The sequence below is a fragment of the Mesoplodon densirostris genome, chromosome 13, assembly GCF_025265405.1.
Source record: "Mesoplodon densirostris isolate mMesDen1 chromosome 13, mMesDen1 primary haplotype, whole genome shotgun sequence".
NCBI classification, from domain to species: Eukaryota; Metazoa; Chordata; class Mammalia; order Artiodactyla; family Ziphiidae; genus Mesoplodon; species Mesoplodon densirostris.
In genome coordinates, this window is record NC_082673.1 from 28,842,279 (window position 1) to 28,866,050 (window position 23,772).

Consider the following 23,772-nt stretch of genomic DNA (forward strand, 5'->3'; position numbering starts at 1 on the left):
GAAGGCTTTTCAGAAAGTGTGCTACCATTTCATGCTTCAAGTGCCCAAGTCCTTGTAGCCAGTAAGTAGTAGAGATGCTAAGATGTGACATCAGGGCTCTCCAAATAGCATTTCAAAGGTGCTACTTTTACTTTTTTGTTTGTTTTTACTTTTCAACTCTTATTGCCTTGAAAAGTGAGGGTTAATGATCTGATACATATTTTAGGAAAATGATTCTGTTGGTATTGTGAAAGATGTGTTGAAGAAATGAGGCTTGAAGCAGAGAAACCATAGAGGAAGCTATTTTTAAAGTTTAGAGTGGAAATATTGATAGTAGAGTTAAGAAGGAAGGGACAGTGGTTAGATGCATCTGAGAGGTAGACAACAGAATTTAGTATCTTGATTTATGACGAATGAGAGAAAACAGTCAATGATTCCTGGGAATTCTAAGCTAAGGGAAGAAAGAATTTGCAAGTCAGAAAAAGGATTTTGTTATTTCTAATCAAAAAGAATAAACCCATTTAAGTTAGATAAAATTATATGAAAAAATTAGTCATTCTTAATCTCACCATGAGTTGACATATTTTTATACTATTTCTATACATTTTAAAAGAAAATCATGTAAAAATAATTTAATTAATTTAAAATATCTATTATCGGCATTTTTTTCAAGTAAGTTTTTCTAATTTTTTTTTTTTACAGTGTGGTACCATCTATATTTTTAAATGGGGGTTTGGCATGTATTTGCTTGTTTGTGTGTGTGTATATATATATATATATATATATATATATATATTTTTTTTTTTTTTTTTTTTTTTTTTGTGGGAGATATCAAAGGCACTGATGGAGTTATGCTCCTGGAAGTTTCTTTGCACCAATTTTCGTTCCAAACAATTTATTTCTATTTATTTTCCAAGTAAGACAATTTCAATATACAGAACACTTTTCTTCATTTGGGTTGAGAAATTGTTGTTCTTGTTCTGCTTAACTAGCTATCATAGTTAGTAGAGGGTGATCACATGATTGCCTAAAAGGAGATTCCGAAATGGATTTGAGTACTCAGAGGAGAGAAGGGTAATGATGGTAACAATGTTTTATTGTTTCCTTTTTTATCTTTTAAATTCTGAATCATAGGAGTGTGTTACCTAATCAAAATAATAGTTGCTAGTCCAATATCCATAGCTTATTCATTACAATTTTTATAACAGTTTCCCATGTCCAAAGTATGCTTTGCTATCTTAATCAGTTTCTGAACTCAGGGAGCAAGTTCAGGGTGAGATGGATACCTGAAAATCTCTCAAAGACCTAAACATAAGAGCCAGAATTATAAATGCTTAGAAGAAAACATAGGAGAAAACCTTCATGATGTTCGATTTGCCAGTGATATCTTGGCTATGACACCAAAGCACAGGCAATAGAAGAAAAAACAGACAACTTGGAGTTCATCAAAATTGAAAACGTTTGTGCATCAGAGAACACCACTGAAATGACAGTGTTCATTCTTTTCATCTGTCATCTTCCCATTTTTAAGTGCTTTTCTTGGGTTCTTGAGGGTTGTTTTTATGGCAGGTCGACATACATAGTTCTCTAAGTTCCTTGGAGGTTTTTTAGTTCTCTTAGCCTGAAGGCCAATTTTCAGTTTTAAATTTCCCTCTGTAAAATTTGTTTCTTTCACTGAAAACTGTTGCTGTACATCAGTCAATCCATCATCTTTCCCTGCTTCGATGTTTCTTTCCCGATTCCACTTGTGAAGGTCCTCTTCTTCCTTTGTGTTGTTCTCTAGCTCTACTTCTCTCTTGCTGACCAGTGTGCCAGTACTGATGGCAGAGGGACTCTTTCTTGAAAATCTTTCGGAATCAGAACCCAATCCTAACATAGCAGTATTTCTAGGGTCCATCACAAGTGTATGTTATTGACAAGGAATCCTATGAAAATTTTACAGAACTGTGTTCCATAAAAAACAGGGATCTCCAAAACTTGCAACCAGCATCTCTTTCTCGTGTCAGAGGCCAAGGCCAAGAGAGATGAGAGTGCAGGGAAGTGCAGAAGAGGGGGTGGCTGCCACCAGGCCCCTCCACTTTCCTTGGTCCGCAGCGGATCCCCTCCACTTGTCAGGAGGTGCCCAGAGAGTGAGTAGACTTCAGCAGTGCGAGCCCATGCCCCCTCCTCCACCTCCTCTCCTCCCCTCACCCCCTTCCCCCTCTAATATTTTTAAATGTTTATATAGCCTTCCATCTGGTCATGAACATTCTAGGTGTTTTGTGTCTTCCTTACCTCCAAGTCTGCATAGTATTTAATTTGTTAAATTCTGATTTCAAGAATCAAATTCCCAATAATATTATGAGACTGACTATTTGACAGCACTATGCATTTGTGATTCTGACTCTTTGGCCAGAAAAGTTCTGAAATATAAAGATTGCACCAACTTAAAGGCTTTCTATCCATGTGAATGTTCAATGGGGAACAAGTGCAGGGCAAAAATATTTCAACTCTAGCTGCTGATAAAGCTTTCCTCGTATAAAACTCTCAAGCACTTGAATGGAAAAACACTGGTGCTCTTCTGCAAAAGTGATGCTTGGTCGATCTGACCAAGACCATTCCTCTAAAAAGTATGTTTTAGTAGGTTCTGGACTGTGATCTAGGAACCTGCACTTTCAATAAGCCTTTCTATCAGGTGACCCTGATGCACGTGAGAAATTTTTACAGTCAGTAGGTAGGTTCTCTGTCTACAATACACCAGTTGTGAGACCCTGAAAAGAGTTCCTGAATCACTCAAAACTTTGGTTTCCTCATCTACAATAATAATTATTATATTAAATTTAGAGCTGTGAGTTTAATTGAAAGTAGAACATTATTTTGTGAGGCCCAGTGAAATGAAATACAGGGCCCTTGTTAAAAAACGTTTAGTAGGGCTTCCCTGGTGGCGGAGTGGTTGAGAGTCCGCCTGCCGATGAAGGGGACACAGGTTCGTGCCCCGGTCTGGGAAGATCCCACATGTCGCAGAGCGGCTAGGCCCGTGAGCCATGGCCGCTGAGCCTGCGCGTCCGGATCCTGCGCGTCTGGAGCCTGTGCTTCACAACGGGAGAGGCCACAACAGTGAGAGGCCACAACAGTGAGAGGCCCGCTTACCACAAAAAAATAAATAAATAAATAAAATGTTTAGTAATTTCAGAAGAACAACAGCAGAGAATTAAACCAAGCACAGGGCCCTTCTAAGTGTGGAATCCTGTGTGACTATACAAATCGCACATCCATGAAACTGGCTGATTGAAAAATATGCATATCTATAATACACAAATAAATCCACATATACAGCATATCCACATATACTCAAAAAATGTAACTAACTTTATGCATTGGGATCTAGTCACCTGTGAAAGTGAGAAAAGTTTGCATAAAGGAGGCCTGAAGAATGACTCTGTTTGTACGTGAGCAGGAGGCACATCCAGCAGAGAGAGCAGAAACACAGGCTTAACCAGTATGGCTGTTGGGTTGCCGATGCCACTTGATATCAGCAAAAGTGGTGTCTGAGGGTTAAAGATGTTAAGGTAATGGATGCCACAGAACATATAATATTGATAAATCAGGGCCAAGGTGGACGGGTTCTATCCTTTGCTTTGCCAACTTTCTGGCTAGGCAGCAATCAACCACCAGGGGGCATGATTGATCCCAGCAACCTGTTTTCCAAAGTATTGCTCCTTCTCCGCAATTGTTTAGTAAAAGACTTAAGGCTGTCCCATAACTGGAGAGACTGAAATCCATTGTGGTACTTATCCAGATAACCACTGCCTTAGTTGTATTTTATTTTGTCTCATTTATTTTGTTTTTTTTTTAATTGAAAATGAGGCACGTGTGTATATTTTTTTAAGAGTTTTTATTTAAAATTTTATTTAGTGCTTACTACAAGCCAGCAATTTTATAATCACTTTACATGTATTAAATTTATTTAATTCTCACAACAATCCTATGAGATGGCTTTTTAGAAATATGGAACAGAGATTTTCTAAGTAAAGAGTATATTCCAGTACCCATTTCCCAAAGCCCAGAGGCAAACACTCATAAGTTTTATGCATGCCTTTCCAAATTTCCTTCTATTTGAAAAAAATTGTATGTATATGCATACATTTATATCTAAACCAATAAATATAAATACACATAGTTGGTTTTATTTTTTTTAGAACAGGGAGATTATACTATGTATTGCCTACAATTTGTCTTTTTTATGTAATCTATTAAGATTTTTCTACATAAGTGTATATAGATCTATCTTATTTTAAAGCATATATTGTATCGCATTGTGTTGGATGTACCATGATTTATTTAATCATCCCCCTTTTGTCCATATAGTTTATTTCTTAGCTATTTCAAGTAATGCTACAACAGACATCATTGTACATATATATTTGCTTCCTCATGCCAGAATTTCCTTACGTTGGATTCCCAGAAGTGAAATTGCTTTGTCAGCAGCTGTGCAAGTTCTAGATTTTGATAGATATTAGCAGATTGCTCTCTCATGCTCCAAAAATGTATGAAAATTTTGTTCCTCTCCCTGTCCTCTCAGCTGTTTCTTTTTTTCTTTCCTCACTGGAAGAAATAAGATTCTCCAAAATTTATTGTGACTGGTGTTTTGAATATAATAAAGATGAGATTTACCAGTCACTGTTCTTGACTAGGTGGAGAACAAGCTATTATAGACACAGCATGTTTAACTGCCTAATGAGCAAGAAGTATCACTCCATTGGTGTTTTCCTATGAATTTCTGTAATATTTACATACAGTGCTAGAGAAGGGGCAACACTGGAGCAATCTCACTAATGTTATTCTCCTCAATAGAAAAGTATAGAAAAAGCAAGGAATAAGCAGCTATGACCCCTAGAAAAAATGCCAGTTATCTTCTTGATTCTGTTTATTCATGGAATATTAGGATTAACATATTTGTCTGAACATAGAGAAAAATGTATTCATCAATTGAAAAAAATCATCAGTGTGTGTCCCTGTTCTGTGCAAGTATGGTTCAGGCCTCAGTACAAAAAATGTACCGTACAAATTCCTTATCTTTAAGGATACTATAAGTAATAAAGATAGGTAGGAATTATCTGAAAATAATTACACTTGAATATGTAAAATCACTTACCCAAGAACAATTGATTAGTGGCAAAATTAGTGCAAGAATCCAGGTCTTAGATCTTTAGATATATAATAACTATTTGTGAATGAATGAGCTAACTGTTGCTCATGTTCACCATTGCTACTGCCAATGTATATTGAAAATTAATTTCACACCAATATAAATATAAATACAGAAATTTAGAGAGAGAAAGAAAGATATCACTTCTAGCTAAAGACATTTTAAAAGCTTAAAATGAATATTTGAATATTGGCCTTAAAGGATGGAAAAGATCTCAGCTTTTAGCAATTGGTGGGGAAGGGATGCTTTATCCATATAGAGAAGAGTAGGAACAAAGACACTGATAGAGAAAAGGACAAATACGTTTGAAGAATTTTTAATCCAAACAAATGCGTTAGACCAAGATTGTAGAGAATCTTAAGTACTGGAGAAAAGAGTTTTCTAAAGATTCCAGAGCTACCAAGGGTTTAGGAAGTGCATAGTGGTAAACATTTTTGTTCTAAATGTGCTATTACAGCAATGCTGACTTCTTAATAGTTTCTCAGTATTTTATTTTCCTGGAAGGAAAAAAATATGAGTGTGACAGCAAAATTAATTGCTTTAAAAAATGGTTTTAATTTTCACTTCCTCTATTTAAAAAATGGGAAACTTCAGGGAAATAAGAAATGTTAACCAAAATGTCAGATTTCAAGAGGGAGCAGTGTGTTTATGGGGATATTCTAAATCTCAACAGTCTATTAGCAAATCAGACTAAATGGCAGGGCTGCCCCATCTGAGTATATAGGATTAGCATTGGATTGAATAAATCTGGGGTATATCAGAACTGTTTCTCAATACAATCAAGGAAAACTTTCATTTGAAAATTAACACATGGGAAAATACTTTCAACATGGCCCTGTTGTCCATGTGACAGTAAATAACTGGTGGGCTTGTTAAGGGTGGATCAGCACCTTTCACTGAGGAGTTTCATTCAGGAATGAAATAACTTAAGTACACCTAATGTATTTCACACACACCCTTTTACTTTCCATGAACAATTACTCTTGATCCTGCATTTTATGTCCCTGATCTTGTATTTTCCATATGTACAAGTGTGACCTAGAATCGTATCACAGTCCTGCTTGCCTAAAACAGCATCTTTATCACTGAGAACACTATTATATGTTGCATATGAAAGGATGCTGATCCAGCCACTTAGGTAGAAGGAACCAGTCCTGACATCAGGGTGTGGCTCAAGTGATGAAGCCAAACCTTAGTCACAATGCTTTGCGATGATGAATATCTTGTCATCTCCAAATTCGCCAAGTTATTTCCTATCCAGTAGTGCCCGAAAGGAGAATTCAGACTGAGTCATGAAGAGCTTCCATCTTAACAAAGGGGTTCAGGCCTTTTTATACATAAAAGCAGCTATCATTTATGATGAGTTAACCAGCATTGTTTTGAAATTAATGGTTATATTTCCAAAGAGAAAACATTAATTTTTTTAATTTATTTACTTTATTATTATTAGTTTTTTGGCTGCATTTGGTGTATGTTGCTGCACGCAGGCTTTCTCTAGTTGCGGTGAGCAGGGGCTACTCTTCATTGTGGTGCGCAGGCTTCTCATTGCGGTGGCTTCTCTTGTTGCAGAGCACGGGCCCAAGGTGCACAGGCTTCAGTAGTTGTGGCACGTGGGCTCAGTAGTTGTGGCTCATGGGCTCTAGAGTGCAGGCTCAGTAGTTGTGGCTCACGGGCTTAGTTGCTCCATGGCATGTGGGATCTTCCAGGACCAGGGCTTGAACCCGTGTTCCCTGCATTGGCAGGCGGATTCCCAACCACTGTGCCACCAAGGAAGCCAACATTAAATATTTTGAAGTTCAGATATCTTAAAGGAAACATCATATAAAATAATGACCACACAAGGATAATTCTAGGGTTATAAGATGTAGAACAGGATGGTAACAGATTTTATGAAAGGTATAAATCAGAACTGAGGGTGAGTATCCCAACAGATATTATGATTTATGGTCTTGTGGATGTTCTCTCTTCCAAATGACTGTACCACTCAGCTTCTTGGCTCCACACCATACCAGGAGTTAAACCCTTATCTTCTTCTTTTTTTTAAATTATTTTATTTTATTTCAGTGATCTTTGGCTGCATTGGGTCTTCATTGTCGCACGTGGGCTTTCTCTAGTTGCAGTGAGCGGGGGCTACTCTTCGTTGCAGTGCGCAGGCTTCTCATTGCAGTGGCTTCTCTTGTTGGGGAGCACGGGCTCTAGGTGCATGGGCTTCAGTAGTTGTGGCACACGGGCTCAGTAGTTGTGGCTCGCGGGCTCTAGAGGGCAGGCTCATTAGTTGTGGCGCACAGGCTTAGTTGCTCCGTGGCATGTGGGCTCTTCCCAGACCAGGGATCGAACCCGTGTCCACTGCATTGGCAGGCGGATTCTTAACCACTGCGCCACCAGGGAAGTCCCTAAACCCTTATCTTCTAAGAGCAATAGGTAAATTTAGAAAGGATTCTGTTAACTAGAACTAAGTGTACAAGTGCAGAGATGTAGAAATCTCAGACTTGATGGAAGAGTATGAACATTGCAAATTTTTTACTCTAAAGATTATGTATGTGGCTTATAATTTTCTCCTCCTCTTCTTCCAAGGTCTGGTTTATAGAGAATTAACTTCCTCTAAGGATGTATGACCCTCCTTCTTTGCAGGAGGCATTGCAGTAATGCTTTCATATGTATGACTAATCCTGGTGCCAACCATTCAAGTTGAATAAATATTTCCATTTAAGATGAGGAAGTGAAACTCTTGTTAAACTGGTTTTTAAGTAACAGAGCTGGGCTTAGAATTAGGCTTATCTGTTTCAAAGCTTGGGCTCCTTTTACTGTGACAATTTATGATTCCAAACTGTTTTCATATGTGTGATTTGATTTAATTTACACAGCAACCACATGAAGATAATGGTATTCTACCCTTTCCCACCCCTTGATGCCAAGCTTCTTAAAAAGGATAGTCTCTACTCCTATATTCTCATTTATTTACTCAACTCACTCCAGTCTTATTTTCTACCCCACCAGGCCCTCAAAACTACTCTAGTTGCTAAGTCTAATGGATATATTTTCAGCTTTTTCATAACTCACCACAGTAGATGTCCTCATCCTGTGCATTCCGTGATGACACTTTCTCTTTGGGCTCTTTAACCATTCTGGCCTTTCCTCATTCTTCTTGCAAAGTCTTCTTCCCACCCTTTAAAAGTTTTTTGGGGTCTGTTCTATTCTCTCTTCTAAAATATATACTTTCTTTTTAATGATATCATTCACATCAATAGCCAGAGAAGTAATCAGAAAGCAATGAATGAAGGGCCTTGAATACAATTATGAGAAACTTATGTTTCATTCTAAAGGCAGAAGGAAGCCATTGAGAGATTTTTAAGAATAAGAGTAGTGAGGTTGCTGATAAAGATAGAGATTCCAGAAGAAGGAGAAAGATTAGGGGCAATAAGATTTTTGAGATAGTGTGTCTGAGGTGCCTATGAGAAAATCAGGTAGTCATATTCACAGAAAGGAAGTGAAAGAATATGGATCTGAGGCTGGAGGAAGAGGTTTTGCCTGGAGCTGAAGATTTGCAAATAGTATACTTCTATGTGGTAGAAGGAAGTGTGGCCATGGATAAGGTTTTTGAAATGAGACCTACTGAGTGAGAATAATACTCTGATGGGATCCTTGCTTAGTAGGTATGTGTATATTTCTTTGCTCTTAACTGAGAATGCCTACAATAAAAACCACACTACTAAATACCCCACCTAATGCCCAGATCTTGGTTTCTAATACCATTCTCCCATAAAGGGTATCAGCATTCCTTGGAGAAAAAGCTAATTCTAGGACTGGGGCAAGAAATATACAAGATGAACTTAAACTGTCTTGTAATGCCAGAATATGAGGAAATGAAAAACGAAACAAACAAAACAAAAAACCTGCAATTGTTGGGTATGTTAAAGGAGCACACAGGAGCCAACTGCAAGAGCCCTTAGTGGCTAAAGCTGGAACAATTTGAGCAACAAAATAAAGGGAGCTGTACTGAATTATCACCCCAAATATAAAATAAATGTACAATAAATATTTATGAGTCCATCCTGGTCTAAATAAATGATTAGATAACTTAATAAATGAGGGAGAAGGGACAAATCTCCCTTGTAGAATAATTTGTGTAGATGCTCCATCCCCAAGGAGGGGAACCATATTCCCTACTTCTTAAGGGTAGGCTGTACATAGTGTCTTCTTCCAAAGAGCGCAATATGGGAAGGGGGGCAGTACCTTCTCAGTCTGGAGACATCTGCACAAACAGTCATAAACTATGCTAATAGTATGTACCTTTGATATGATGGGATGCAAATGGCTCCTTCTGCTTAGCTTGTGGAAGTGCAGAAGTAGTCTGCAGGGGTGACTTGGGGGGTGGGGGTGTGAGGTGAGCACAGAGCCCTTCTCCAAGCTTCTGGATTTCAAGCTTCCAGTTCTTCCAGCTACATCCTTTAAGATTAAGACTCCTCCAACTCCATTCTCTCCCTCACTCCTGGGACTCAAAATACACAGCAGCAATGAGTCTCAGGAGGAGAGGAGAAAAGGGGAAAGGCTGAAAATGTATTCAAAGAAACAGTAATTAAATTTTTTCCAAATTTGGCAAAACACAAACCTACTGATTCAAGAAGCTGAGTGAACCCCAAACAAGAACAACCCAATGAAACCCAAGCCAAGACACATCATAGTCAAATTTCCGAAAGACAAAGACAAAAATGCCTGAAAGCTGTGACACTTGTGGGGGAAAAGCAACGTGAACAATGGGGGATTTCTCATTAGAAACCATGGCATTCAGAAAGAAAGTGTGTAACTTTTTTTTTGCGGTACGCGCGCCTCTCACTGTTGTGGCCTCTCCCGTTGTGGAGCACAGGTTCCGGACGCGCAGGCTCAGCAGCCATGGCTCACGGGTGCAGCCGCTCCGCGGCATGTGGGATCTTCCCGGACCGGGGCACGAACCCGTGTCCCCTGCATCGGCAGGCGGACTCTCAACCACTGCGCCACCAGGGAAGCCCAGTGTAACATTTTTTTAATGCTAAAAGGAAAGAGATGTCCACTCCGAATTCTATATACAATGAAGATATCTTTCAAGAATGAAGGGCAACTCAAAATAGTCTCAGATGAATGAAAACTAAGAATTTGTGGCCCATAGACCTACGCTAAAATAATGTTCTTGAAACAGAAAAAGTTCTTGAAACAGAAAAGAAATGATAAAAGAAGGAGTCTGAAACAACAGGAAAAGAACAACAAAAAAGGAGGAAAATATGGGTAAATACAATAGACTTTCTCCTCTTGATTTTGTAAATTATATTTGACAGTTGAAGCAAAAATTAATACTTGTCTGATGTGGTCCTTTCTGTATGCAGAGCAAGTATTTAAGACAATTCTATTAAAAAATAGGGAAGGTAAGGAGATTTTAAAAGAGGCAAGGTTTATACACTTCACTAAAAGTTGTACAGCCACTCTGGAAAATAGTTTGGCAGTTTCTTAAAAAACTAAACATACCCTTACCATGCAACTCAAATTGCACTTCTAGGCATTTATCCCAGTTAAATTAAAATTTATTTCCATGTAAAAACTGACACAAGTTTCCATAACAGTTTTTATTTATAATAGCCAAAAACTAGGGGAAAAAAACCCCAAAACAAAATGCCTTAAATAGGTGAGTGGTTAAACAAACAAGTATACACATACTGTGGAATACTACTCACCAATAAAAGGACAAATTATTTACATGCAACAACTTGTATGTATTACATGTGTCTCAAGGGAGTTATGCTGGCTGTTAAAACAGCCAGTCTCAAAATGTCACATAATATACAATTCCTATTAAATATTATTCAGAAAATGGCAAAGTTACAGAAAGAACAGTTTAGTATTTGCCAGAGGTTAGGAGATGGTGGGTGGGAAGAGCAGGGTGTGACTGTGAAGGGGTAGCACATTGGAGATCTTTGGATGATACAGTAGTTCTTTACCTTGACTGTGGTGGTAGTTACACAAATAGGCACATGGGATAAACTAACACAGAACTACACACACACAAAGTACCAATGTCAATTGTCTAATTCTCATGTTTCACTACAGCTATATAGATGTAACCCCTGGTGGAAACTGGGTGAGGAGTACATAGGACCTCTCTGTATTATTTTTGCAACTTCCTGTCAATCTAATTATTTCAAGATAAAAAGCTTTAAAAATTTATACCATGCTGTTGTGCCCACATAGTAGTAATCGTAATAATAACTCATAAAATTTCTTCTAACATTTGAAGCCTGTGATCACAGGAAGTGAAAAATTAATATTCAAATATATGTACATAGAGTTATAGAGAGCCATAAAAGACTTTCAACATAAAGACATAAATGCCATATTAGGGTAAAATCTCATCAGAGAATTGGAATAGAAATAACATTTCCAGAAAAAAATAATAAGGAACAACATAATTTCCTTCTGTTTATGTATTTATAATTGAATAGTGGTAGTGTCTTAGTGAGCTCGGGTTTCTGTAACAAAATGGTATAGACTGGGTGGCTTGAAAAACAGGAATTGATTTCTTACAGTTTTGGAGGCATGGAAGTCCAAAATCAGGGTGTCATCCAATTTGGTTCCCCGGGGAAGGCTCTTTTCCTCACCTGTAGACACCTGCCTTCTCATTATGTCCTCATGTAGCAGAGGGAGAGAGAGCAAGCTCTCTGGTGTCTATTCCTATAAGGACACTAATCCCATCATGTAGGCCCCACGCTTATGGCCTCACTTAAACCTAATTAATAGCCCCAAAGGCCCCATCTCCATATACCATCACATTGAGGGTTAGGGCTTCAGCATGAAGTTTAGGGGGACAAAAATCTGTCCTTAGCAAGTGGGTATTCAGATACTTCATTGGATAATTTAATTTGACTGATTTAACAGGTTCATTTTAAATACTGACATTCACAATATACCAGATATATTTTTGCAGTATTTAAACTTATAATAAAAGTTTTTATATATCAACTTAAATGAGTTAGTGCATAGCTTCAACAATTGTTTTAAGTTGTTCCAGGGCAACGCTCTTCAAACTTGCTGCCTTACCCCACCTGGGAGGTCACTTCCCTAGAAAGTCATTGTAGTTAATTTCCCTGACCCCTTGCATTTAACCCAGTCCTTATCTCTGTTCCTGAGCCAATCCAAGCTTGACACTTTTCTTGATAATTTCCCAGTTCTGCACTGCTTTATCATGTGTACACTCTGATCAGTGACTTCTTTTGCTCTAATCCATCAATAAGATTCTATTTGTTTGAGATCTTCTAGAAATTTATTGAAATGTTTCCCTCATGTCACTGTATTGATGAATGCTTTCCTTTTCATATACCTTGAATATTAATATGGTTTGGGGAGGGTCAAATAGTGCAGGTATATGTTCAGCCCAAAATCTGACGAGAGAATCCTAAAAGGATTTATAAAATCCTCTGGCTTTTAACTGTGCCCACTATCTTTGTAGCTGTGTCTTCAGAAGGGACCTGACACCTTTCTTCTGCACTTAACGTCACCTGTGTTCTCAGAAGACCTCTCTCTCTTTGTCTAACTATGTCGTGCCGAAGTGCTCAGGGAATGACAGTCATTTCTCAGCTGTTGCTAATGACACTTAAGTACTTAAAATTTTTATCCATAGAACAGTTCCTCTAACTCACCAAATTATGGCTCTACATTATCTGACCGTTTAGCAACTGTTATATTAGCCCAGAATGCAGTAGTTATCATGTAAGAAATGTAATTTAGTTAGCTTCAAGATCCTTAAATAAGTTTGGGAGCAAAAGGAAAAAGGTTAGTGCTAACTCCAAAAGGAAATGTTAAAATATCTTCTGGCTGGAGCTGCTTTATCTGAATCCAACATGGAGCTGGGGCTTTGGCTGTGGGGTCCCAGCCCTGCCTCTTTCCAGCAATGTGACCTTGGATGAGGCATGGAACCCCTCAAAGCCTCAATTTCTTATGTGTAAGGTAGTGGTAATAATGGTCCTTAGAGCACTGACTTGTGGGGAGGCTTGAATGGGAACATGCATGTAATGCATATGATGTATTGCATGTATGTAATGTAATGTAGTGTAATGCATGTAATGCCTGGCACATAGCAACAACCTCAAGAAGTGTTGGCATTTTTTAAAATTATTATTTTTACAACCTAAAAATTTTGAAATAGAGTCATTTACTCTTACAATTCCAGGTGACTTCATGATTTTCACAGGTGCCAATATCAAAGTTACAGAAGAGAATATTTAGAAGGGGCTAGAAGTGAAGATGTTTGTCTAGACCATGAGTGGGAGAAAAATTAACCCAACAGAGTGAGCACTAGTTTTGGCTCTGTTGCTACTAATAAGCGCAGTTATTTAAAACATGAGGAGTTTGAGCTAGGTGAGCACCCAGATGTCTTTAAACTCAAACATTACTCAAGCAACGCCAGTAGAGATTTCCTTCCTAACCATTGGAGGCAGAGCCCTAGAGGTCTATCAAAATTATACTCTGGAAAGAGCAAGCTGTCTTCTGGGCACATTATCCCCCCGCCATCCCAAACAGCCAATAATAATTATATACCTGGTGCCTATGTGACAGAGATGAGGGAGGGACAGGAAAGATACCCTTCTCCCCTGCCATGGGCCAAATCCTGAGTCTCATTTCATTTTCTGAACAAAACTATGAGAACTGCTACTGTTGTCCCATCTTAGAAACAAGGCCACTTAAATGAGTTGAAATAAAACAATTCAATCTCCATAGCCCTTGCTCTTTGCAATAGAGGGCCTAGCCTCTCTATTACCTTTAAAAAAAAAGACACTCCACACACACATGTGCACACATACACATGTGCACATCCCCACACACACTGTACAGGCATAGGCTTGAGTGTTACGTGTGTGCTAAATCCTCACAGCATTGACTTTGGTTGCCCCCGTCAACGTTGGTCTCATAGTCCTCTGCACATTGAGAATGTTGGCGGCTCATATGCTGTTACATTACAGGGGTGCTGTGGGGGAACAATTAAACATCTGGAGTCTGCTAAAGATTAGTAAGTGCTGGCAATTCCCCTCTCAGGTAATAGCTTTTGAGTCATAATGGGACAGTTAAATAAGCACTTCCATTTTAACATCATTTTCAAGAGATAAAAAGGGTTCTAAAATTCCATAATGTCCAAATTTGGTACTGCTGTTTGGGGGAGTGAAGAAACTTTTAGTCATGTGCTTTTTATAAAGGGATAATTGCCTTCTTCTAAACTTCTTTAGGTAAAAATTCTATTGGAGTACATTGCAGAAGCTCAATTGCAATGCAGGAGATTCTTATCCTGCTGGAAATGCATTCTTGCACAGGAAGTCAGTAACCCTTGCAGCCAGACTCCAGTGACAGGGCTTCTAAGTGGCCAGGTTCATTTTCATCCAGTGAAAGGTGTTCTTTTCTAGCCTAAATTGTGCAGTGGTTGAGTCCCACTTGTCTCATCGCTTGGTTGTCCCTTCCATCTTCTGAGCCGCCACCTCAGCCTCTTGGCCTCCTCTTTCCCCTCAGCTCTTAAATGTGTTCTATTCTCTCCCACCTTAAAAAACAAACAAAACAAAAAAACACCAAAACTGAAAGTCCAAAGCTCCTCTGGCCCCCGGGTCTCCATACAGTTGCCTTCCCCTGCTTTATAGTTTAAACTCTTTTAAAAAACAAAACAATTAAACAAACCAAAACCCTCTGTACTTCACACTCATTTTAAACACACAGTGGTCAGGTTTCTGGCTTCTCCCCTTTCCCTTCCACAAGCAAACTCCACTGAACATGTTTTGTGGTGCCAGATGACCTCTTAGTGGCTGCATCCTGAGAACACCTTGCTTCAATGTCTACCTTGACTTTCCTGTGGCCTTTAACCTCTTCTTCCTAGAATTCTCTTCCCTGGTTTTCTTCCTACCATCTGGTCATTCTTTCTCAGGTTCTATCAAAGTCCTTAAATGTTGGGGTTCCCCAGAGTTCTCAGGACAGAACTCTTGACATACACTCTAGAATGTGGTCTCATGCATTCCCAAGACATCTGCTTCCACCTTTAAACTAGCACCCCCTGCCCATGCTCCCTAAATGTCTCTGGTCCACAGCTGTCTCTTCAGGACTTAGATGTCCGAGGCCTATTTGGCATCTCCTCCTGGGCATCTAAACTCATTCGGTCCAAAACATCAGCTCCCACTACAACCCGTTCTTCCTCCAGTGCTCTCATCTCAATAAGTGGCTCCAGCTTCCAACTGTTAAACCTAGAAACCTATGTGTCATCCTTGACAACTAAACACAGCATAATCTGAGCGTTAAGAGAAAAGTTTCAGAAGCAGACTGTCTGAGTTTGATTCTCAGCCCTCTTCATTTGTTAGCTGTGTCATTATGGGTGAGATTTTTACCTGTCTGGGCCTCCAGTTCCTCATCTGTCAAACGGAGGTAATAATAGTACCTATCATCATCACAGTGTAATTATCATGATTAAATAAAATAACTTTTGTAAAGCACTTTACTATATAAGTGTTGGCTTACCTCTTATCCTGTTTTAATGCATATTCTATCTACATAGATCATAATTCCCCCTGTCCTTGAAGTATTCAGCATCTCCCATTGCCCTCAATCCAAATCCCTCATCTTGTCTTTCAGGACCCTGCACATTCAGCCTGGGCCCCACCTCCAGTGCTCAGCAGTCAAAAGAACATCCTTGTTCCTGGTCCTCTTGTCTCTGGGGTTTTCACATGCTCTCCCTTCTGCCTGGAAGCACTCTTTCCCAGCCATGGCTTTTGTCTGGACAACTCCTACTCATTCTGCAAGTTGCAGCCTGAATGTCACTCCCTAGGAAGTCTGATCCCAGACTGGTTTAGTGCCCAGCTCTGAATCCCCACACCACCCTGTAATCTCCTTTATGTAGCCTGTATGCTGCATTGCAATGTACCAGTGCCTCCCTTAAACTGTATTTTCTGTGAAGGAAGCGACTATGTCTCTCTTACTTCTTGACCTCATTGCGTGGAATATCCTGGGTAGAGCTTATATTGAATAGAGAAATCACGTAAAGTGTGAACCTATGGGCTCTTGGGGTTCTGGGAGGGGAAAAGCCTAGAAAGTTGACTATCTGCTCTCATAGGAGGAAAATAACCAGAATATTTTAATTTTTAATATGTAAAACATTTTAATATTAAAATTAATATATATTTTTATTTTTTTTATTTTTAAATATTTAAAACTTTGAATACTCAACGATGGGCTTCATCAAAGATTTAAATAGTCAGTTTTTGAAGTAGAATGAAACCCTTTAAGTCTCTGTTTCTCAATTTTTTAATTAAGCCCATAGTCCATTACGAGAAACCAAACAATTTAACACCCTCACTACCCTCTGCCCCACCCACCGCATTTAGCAATTACTGTGTAAGGGTCATCTTCTGTGTGGTCCCACCAGTCAGGTATTATAACTGTGAACATGGTTTTTCAAACTATGGTACCCTCTGAGAGTCAGATATTTTACCTCACCTACATCTCTCAAAACCCAGAGTTTAAAATAAAGGGAGATATATATTTCCTTAATGAAAGCATGTGTGCCTGAACTGAAATGTGGGGGGGGGGGGTTGTTTTTTTGTTTTGTTTTTTGTTTTTTACCTGAGGGATGCTTCTTATTCTCATGCAACTGTTTTCCTAACGATTGAGCCCTCTTCTACACCAGGTGCAGTTACATGATAGACAATGTGATTCTACTGATGAACGGTGCATTGCAAAAAAAATCTGTGAAAGAAATTCTGGTAAAGTGCCACCCATTGGGCCGTTTCACAGAAATGGAAGCAGTCAACATTGCAGAGACACCTTCTGATCTCTTTAATGCCATTCTGGTTGAAACACCATTAGGTATGAATGCATAAATAATTGCACAGCTGCTTGTGTATGTTATCACAGTATTAGAAAATGCACTTTCAATTCACAATTTCCTCCATGAATATAGTGTCATACTATACAGATTCCTAGAAGTGAAATGGACATTAAAGAATCATCTGGTCCAGCTCCCTCATTTTTCAGATCAAGACAATGAAGTATACCAGATCACATGCAAACCATTTGTAGCTGAGAAGGAGCTAGGGCTCATCTCCCAACCTCCAAACCCCTGTACTTTGTTCCTGACCATAGCAAATAAATGATAGAACTTGTAATTTTCCAAAAAATTAATTTTCTAGATGGGTTTTATATGTTTACTTCCTTATCTTTTCATTTTAAATTTCTGTCTTAATAAGGCTGCATATAGGAAACATTTTGTTTTAGGAAATTTAAGAATGCCATTTTTCTGAGATGCTCAGGAATGTCTGTCTAATGACTTGAAGCAATGATGAAATAAGTAATAATTTCATTATAATTTGGCACTGACAACAGTTGTAGCATTTAAAATACTAATGGGATAATTTTATACAGTTATTGTCAGGAAACCTGGATTATAGTTATTCACTGTTGATCATTCATCAAAATAGTTGCTGTTTACAACAAATTTTAAAAAGAAAAAAATTACATCATTATTAAGTGTCCAGTGCTAATGGAGCATAGCATGGCAGAAAGAGGGTAAGTCTGAAAGCAGATATCCCTAATCATGACAGGCTCTGCCCACCACCAACCAGGTGACTTGGAACAATTCATTTCACTCCAGTTTCCTCATTTTAAAAACAATAATATCTTACTATAACAGAGTTTTGAAAACTAAGATGGTTTTAATACAACTCAATGCTTGGCACATAGTAAGGTTGCAAATGGTAAATATTGCTGTTTTCTAAAGGTGGGTGTCGGGGGGCTTCAAAAAGTAAACCATACAGTGAGTAGTTCCAGGTTGGGAGGATTAAATAAGTTCAGGTGTATCCAGTGTTTAGTGACAGCTTGCACAGAGCAAATGTTTCCTAAGTAATCACCCTTCTTGTCACCATCACTATTAGCCTCACCAAGTCTGTGGATTGCCACTCCACAGTGTCCTAGTTAGGGGTGGGCAGAGGGTGGTGCGTTCAGGAGACATCTTCTATGGTTTATAATCATGTTTTGATTAATTTATTTTGTACAATAATTTCTGCTTTCAGCTCCGTTCTTTCAAGACTGTATGTCTGAAAATACTCTAGACGAACTGAATATTGAAATACTGCGTAATAAACTGTACAAGGTAACTGTTTCCCCAAATATTATGTTCTTCTTTATTACATAATACATCATAGCCAAAGTTGTTTATTAAATGTTACTTGCCTGTTAGCCAGCTGCTGAATTAGGAAGCTAGGCATACTGGGGACAAAGCTCTTTTAGTCCTGGCCTGTCTTCGAGTTAAATACATGTATGTCAACTTCTTCCAGCCAACAAGATCCTTGAGAGGATCCCATGCTTCTCTGTATCCTTAACTCTTTACATGGTGCCTGGAACATAAAAGGTATCAATTGGATGGATGGATGGATGGATGGATGGATGGATGGATGGATGAATGATGGGTGGGTGGATAGATGAGTGTGGTGAACCATATGAACCCATTTCAAAAGAACCAGCATACATAGTGAACCTTGTGTTATGTAGTGTCCATCTCTGTCCGCAATCCTGTTAACAGAGTCCCTGAGTTTCACAGTTAATCTGTCCACACAATTTTAATCTACTGACTGTGTGCAGCATGCCAAGATGACCATCTGTGGACACAACATCATAGGCACCACTTTGTATAATCTGCCCAGCTGTCTGTCTGGACTATGCTGCCGTCATTTGAGTCAGTCTGTGTGATAAGGGCTGAGCAAAATATAACCATTTTCACTCACACCACTACAGCATCTTTGGACACTCTTACAGAGTACCTGAGTGAATATATATATATATATATATATATATATATATATATATATATATATATTCATATATGTATACATTGCCATGCTGTTAGCTTCTCATGCTGAAACATGTGGGCCTCTCAAAAGCACTGCATTGCAGTTTTCCTTTTTATATAAAGACTTATGGGCTTAGAGGAAGCATCCCTGAGATATAGCTAACAGAAGGCACTGTTTTAAGCATGTATAGGCATTAATCACTTAATCCACCCAGCAAAACTATGTGCCATCCCCATTCCTCACATGAGAAAACTGAAGCATGGAGAGGTAAATGTACTTGGCAGAAGTCAGTTAGCTAGTAAGTAACAGATTTGGGATTCAAACACAGGCTACCTCTACAGCCTAGACTCTGCCTTTCCAGAGTATCTTCCATGCTCAATGCCATCCCAAATGTGTCTCCTGAGCACTAGAAGACATTAAATATCAACATAGGACCAAATCTAGACTTATTTGCAGAGCTCATAAGAAAGTTTGGCACTCTTGTTAGAATAGCAAGAACTAACAGTGTGAAACAATCCAAGAGGCATGCAAAAAAGTGCTTGTTGAGTAATTATAAGCTATGATAAGTACAATTTTGTTCTTTTATGGAGTTCCTTTTTTAGGCTGTGCAATGTGCTTCAAGGTGAAAGTTTACACCAAATTTATTATAAAATATCTCCCTAGGGGAGAAGTAATTCAATTTCCATTAAAGAGTTTAATAACCCATGAAAAGCTGATCTAGAAATTTCCAAAAGGAAAATATATTCATTTTCTTGCCTTATGATCTTTCTTCTTTTTAAGTCTTACATCGAGGCATTCTATAAATTCTGTAAGAATCATGGTGATGTCACAGCAGAAATTATGTGTCCCATTCTTGAGGTAAGAAAGAGTCCTTGGATTTTTTTATGTCAAATAATGTACTTATACACTTTTTATTTATATAATCCTACCAATTTTTTAAATCTTAGAAGTTCTTTTATTTAGAAATAAAATAGCAGTATATTTTATTATACATATATCATTTGATGTCTTCAGTTAAAAGAGGTATTTTCTTAGTTTTCTACATAGAAGAGTTACTTTGGAATTAGAAAAGAATGCTTTTGATAGAAGTTTGATCATGATTCACTTTGATGTAGTATGAAGAAAGTAGATTATAATTAGTTAAAAATTTAGTATGCTTTGGACAATTGGTGCACTATAGGTACTCTTTTAATAATCACCAACTTCCCTCCCAAAATTGGGCAGCTGTGGACCCCCACAACTTGGCAACAAAGTCTACTGTGGCCATGGTTCCTTATTTAAATCCTAAAATAAAGGTTGCCCCAAACAACCATTGAGCAACCCCGCTCTTGGCAAGAAGATTCTATGGGTAGTGATTCACAGTTTGCATGCCCACTTAAACCTCACAATGTGTCAGATGCCACCATTGGTTCCAACCTCTCTAATTGATGTTATATTCTCTTTAATTCCTCTTTATCATCACAGATTTCATCTGTGCCCACAGGCCCTCTTGCTTGCAATGTCAATCTGCACATGCAGGAGGGACTCAGGCCAGAGATCAGAATGGTCTGAGGGGAATTTTGGGCATAGTTTGCACTGAGTATTTGACATAGATCTCTCTTGCTGGCTTCCGATTTCACTTGCATCTTAAAAACAAAACCAAAAAAACCAAACAAACAATTCTGGGCTTAAAAAGCTCTTGCTTTGCCCTGTGAAACAAAGTTTTATCTAAAGCATATCTTTAACCATTAGATTATCTGTTACAGTGGCTTCTACACTGGTGGGTAGATATTTAAGCTGTTCGGTGACTTCTGATTTCAAGAAAAGCCTGATAAGAACTACCCTTTGGGTAAGAAGAGAAAAAAACCTGAAATAACCTCATCTGCATATATTTCAACCAAACGTTCTGAAATTGCATTTGATAAAATTAGCTCCCCTCAAATACCTAATTAACATTTTACAGTTAAAGATACTGTTAAAACTTTAAGGTCAAAGCAGTCCTTGAAGTCAGAACTTCTTGGAGAACTCCAAAAAATATGTTTTGTCTTTATCTATATTATACAGACAGTGGGCATGGATAAATAACATTTTTTTCATGGCATGCTAATTGTCAGAAAGTGAGTTTGTCTCTTCCAGACATGCTGATAACATAACACAAGCAGCCTAGTGACTCTATGAAGCTCCTCCCTTTCTTTTCATAAATTTAAATACTAGCCACACTATAAAAAGCCACATTATCTCTGGCTCAAAAATGTAGTTTCTACATGGCATAATTCCTGTGGTTTAGAAATGGTTCATGTACTTTATACCTACAAAATATGTAGGAAAAGATTAATGTTAAAATTAATAACCTTTACACCTGTCAGAATGGCTAACACCAAAAGGAATACAAATAACAATTGTTGGCAAGGATGTGGAGAAAAGGCAACCCTGATACACTGTTGTTGGGAATGTAAATTGGTGCAGCCACTGTGGAAAATATTATGGAGGTTTCTCAAAAAACTGAAAATAGAACTACCATATAACCCAGCAATTCCACTACTGGGTATATAGCCAAAAGAAACAAAAATACTAATTTGAAAAGATACATGTACCCTAATGTGCATAGCAGTATTACTTACAATTGCCAAGGTATGGAAGCAACCTAAGTGTTCATCAACAGATGAATGGGTAAAGAAGATGTGGTACACATATACAGTGGAATACTACTTGGCCATAAAAAGGATGAAATTTTGCCATTTGCAGCAACATGGATGGAATTGGAGGGCATTGTGCTAAGTGAAATAAGACAGAGAAAGACAAATATTGTGTGATATCACTTACATGTGGAATCTAAAAAATAGAACAAACCAGTGAATAAAACAAACGAACAAACAAAAAGCAGACTCACAGATATAGAGAACAAACTAGTGGTTACCAGTGGGGAGAGGGAGGGGGGCAGGGGGAAGGGGGAAGAAAGGGTTATTCTGGGATTATATGAAATGTGAAACTTCAAAATTGTAAAGCACTTAGTATTTAAAGAATCTTTCATTCAATAAAAAAAAGAAAAAATAGTAATAACCTTACAGAGGTATACAATGGCACTATTAATATTTAATACTTATTATATACCAGATACTATCCTAAGTGCTTTATATACACAAATTCACTTGGACTTCAAAATAGCACAATGAGATGGGTAGTTTAGTACCTCATTTTCAGAAGGGACAACTGAGGCACAGAGAAAGCTAGTAAGTTGCCTGATGTCAAACAGCTAGTAAGTGGTAGTGTCAGGATTTGAATACAGGTAGTCTGGCTCCAGTTCTTATATGTTTATCTACATTAAATTACGTCTACATCAAATTCACCTGCACAGTTCTTTTGTGTAAAAACTGCTCTTCTGTGCTAATTCTTAAGCAAGATCATACTGCACATGCTACAAAAATCAGAAGTAAATAAGAATTATGTCTTTGTAAATGTAAAAAGGATAGCACAGTATTAGCAGAATACTTATCACCAGGAAGATTTGGTCAAAATACTATATACCCTGTGTTCTCTTTGTCCCTTTCCTATACCCATGATACTACCTTATTAGATTAGATTTTTTTCAAGCTGTGTTAAAAATAAAAATCCATTTAACTATATTTGTAGGTTTATATAAAAATATCAGTTATGTATGTTTATGCAGTTATAACATTTCTAATGATATGATTGGAAGAGGCTTGTCAGTTTTATATAAATATACCAGATCATGTAATTAGTTCCCCTTTTATTTGTGCAAGTATAGAGCACTTAGAGTTTCTGAAGTTCTTCCATATTCTCATTTGATCTCATTTGACAGGAGACTTTAAAAGACTGAATACAATGGAAGAAGGCATTAACCTAGGCTTGCAGGTTAAAATGTGACCTAATCACAAGACTGTAGCTTCATACTTAAAAAAAGAAATTGACTTGTGTTCCAGACAAATGTGCTGCATTATAGTGTTTGCCTCTTATTCCTGCTCTTCCGACAGTCTGTAAGGTTAACGAAGCAGTGAAAAATAAGCACAGAATATGTTTGTTTCATCTCCCTCGGTCAGTGCACATGCTAATAAGGCTGGGTTTGGTCCCAGTTCACTTCACTCTCTTCCACTGCCATTGACCCCTCTATCCACTGCTCCCACCAGGGAGACCCTTCCTCCTGTAAGGAACTGGCCAGAATTTTTGACTCGATGAGCCCAACTCCATCATGAGCAACGGATAATGGTTTTGAATACATCAACACTGCATGGTTATCTTTTGCAACAACAACAAAAAATAAGTTATGGTTTTAAAATGCATGAGTGTTTGAAGGGTAGAGTGAAAAGAAAGACATTCGACGTACACTGTACCACACAGGCTGGTTGCCCTCTGAAAATGATACAGGACTTACAGGAAACTAGTACCACCCCATCTACTCTCCTCCATAATCAGAGGTCATAGCAAACTGTCTGCCTAGGGATGGTCAAAGATAGAATAGCTCCTTTACAATTCAAAAATTATAGTTCTTTTCACTAAGAAAATACACATTCACACACACACACACACACAGCCTCTAGGCTAGAAGTAGTAAAGTAGATAGACAGTTATAATAAAAGGGAAATTAAAGTATAATAAAGAGGCAAAGGAAATCATATCCAATTAGAGAGGAAAGAGAAGGGCTTCTTATGAAAAAGATTGCATTTGATGGAACCCTCAAATGCAGGTAGGATTTCAACCTGGAGAGTTATGGGATGGAGTATGTGCTCTGTAGGCAAAGGGAACAAGTATTAACCAGGACAAGAAGTTGGAAAGTGT

General features: G+C 38.1%; 1 protein-coding gene across 1 annotated transcript in view; it reads left to right on the forward strand.

The window, feature by feature from the left end:
• ATP6V0D2 (ATPase H+ transporting V0 subunit d2) overlaps positions 1 to 23,772 on the forward strand; it is a 47,252-nt gene that overhangs the window by 17,753 nt on the left and 5,727 nt on the right. The window contains exons 3-5 of the mRNA XM_060116102.1: positions 16,842 to 17,020; positions 18,223 to 18,302; positions 19,780 to 19,857. Of these exons, the coding sequence (XP_059972085.1) occupies positions 16,842 to 17,020; positions 18,223 to 18,302; positions 19,780 to 19,857 (337 nt within the window). The remainder of the gene's footprint in view (positions 1 to 16,841; positions 17,021 to 18,222; positions 18,303 to 19,779; positions 19,858 to 23,772) is intronic.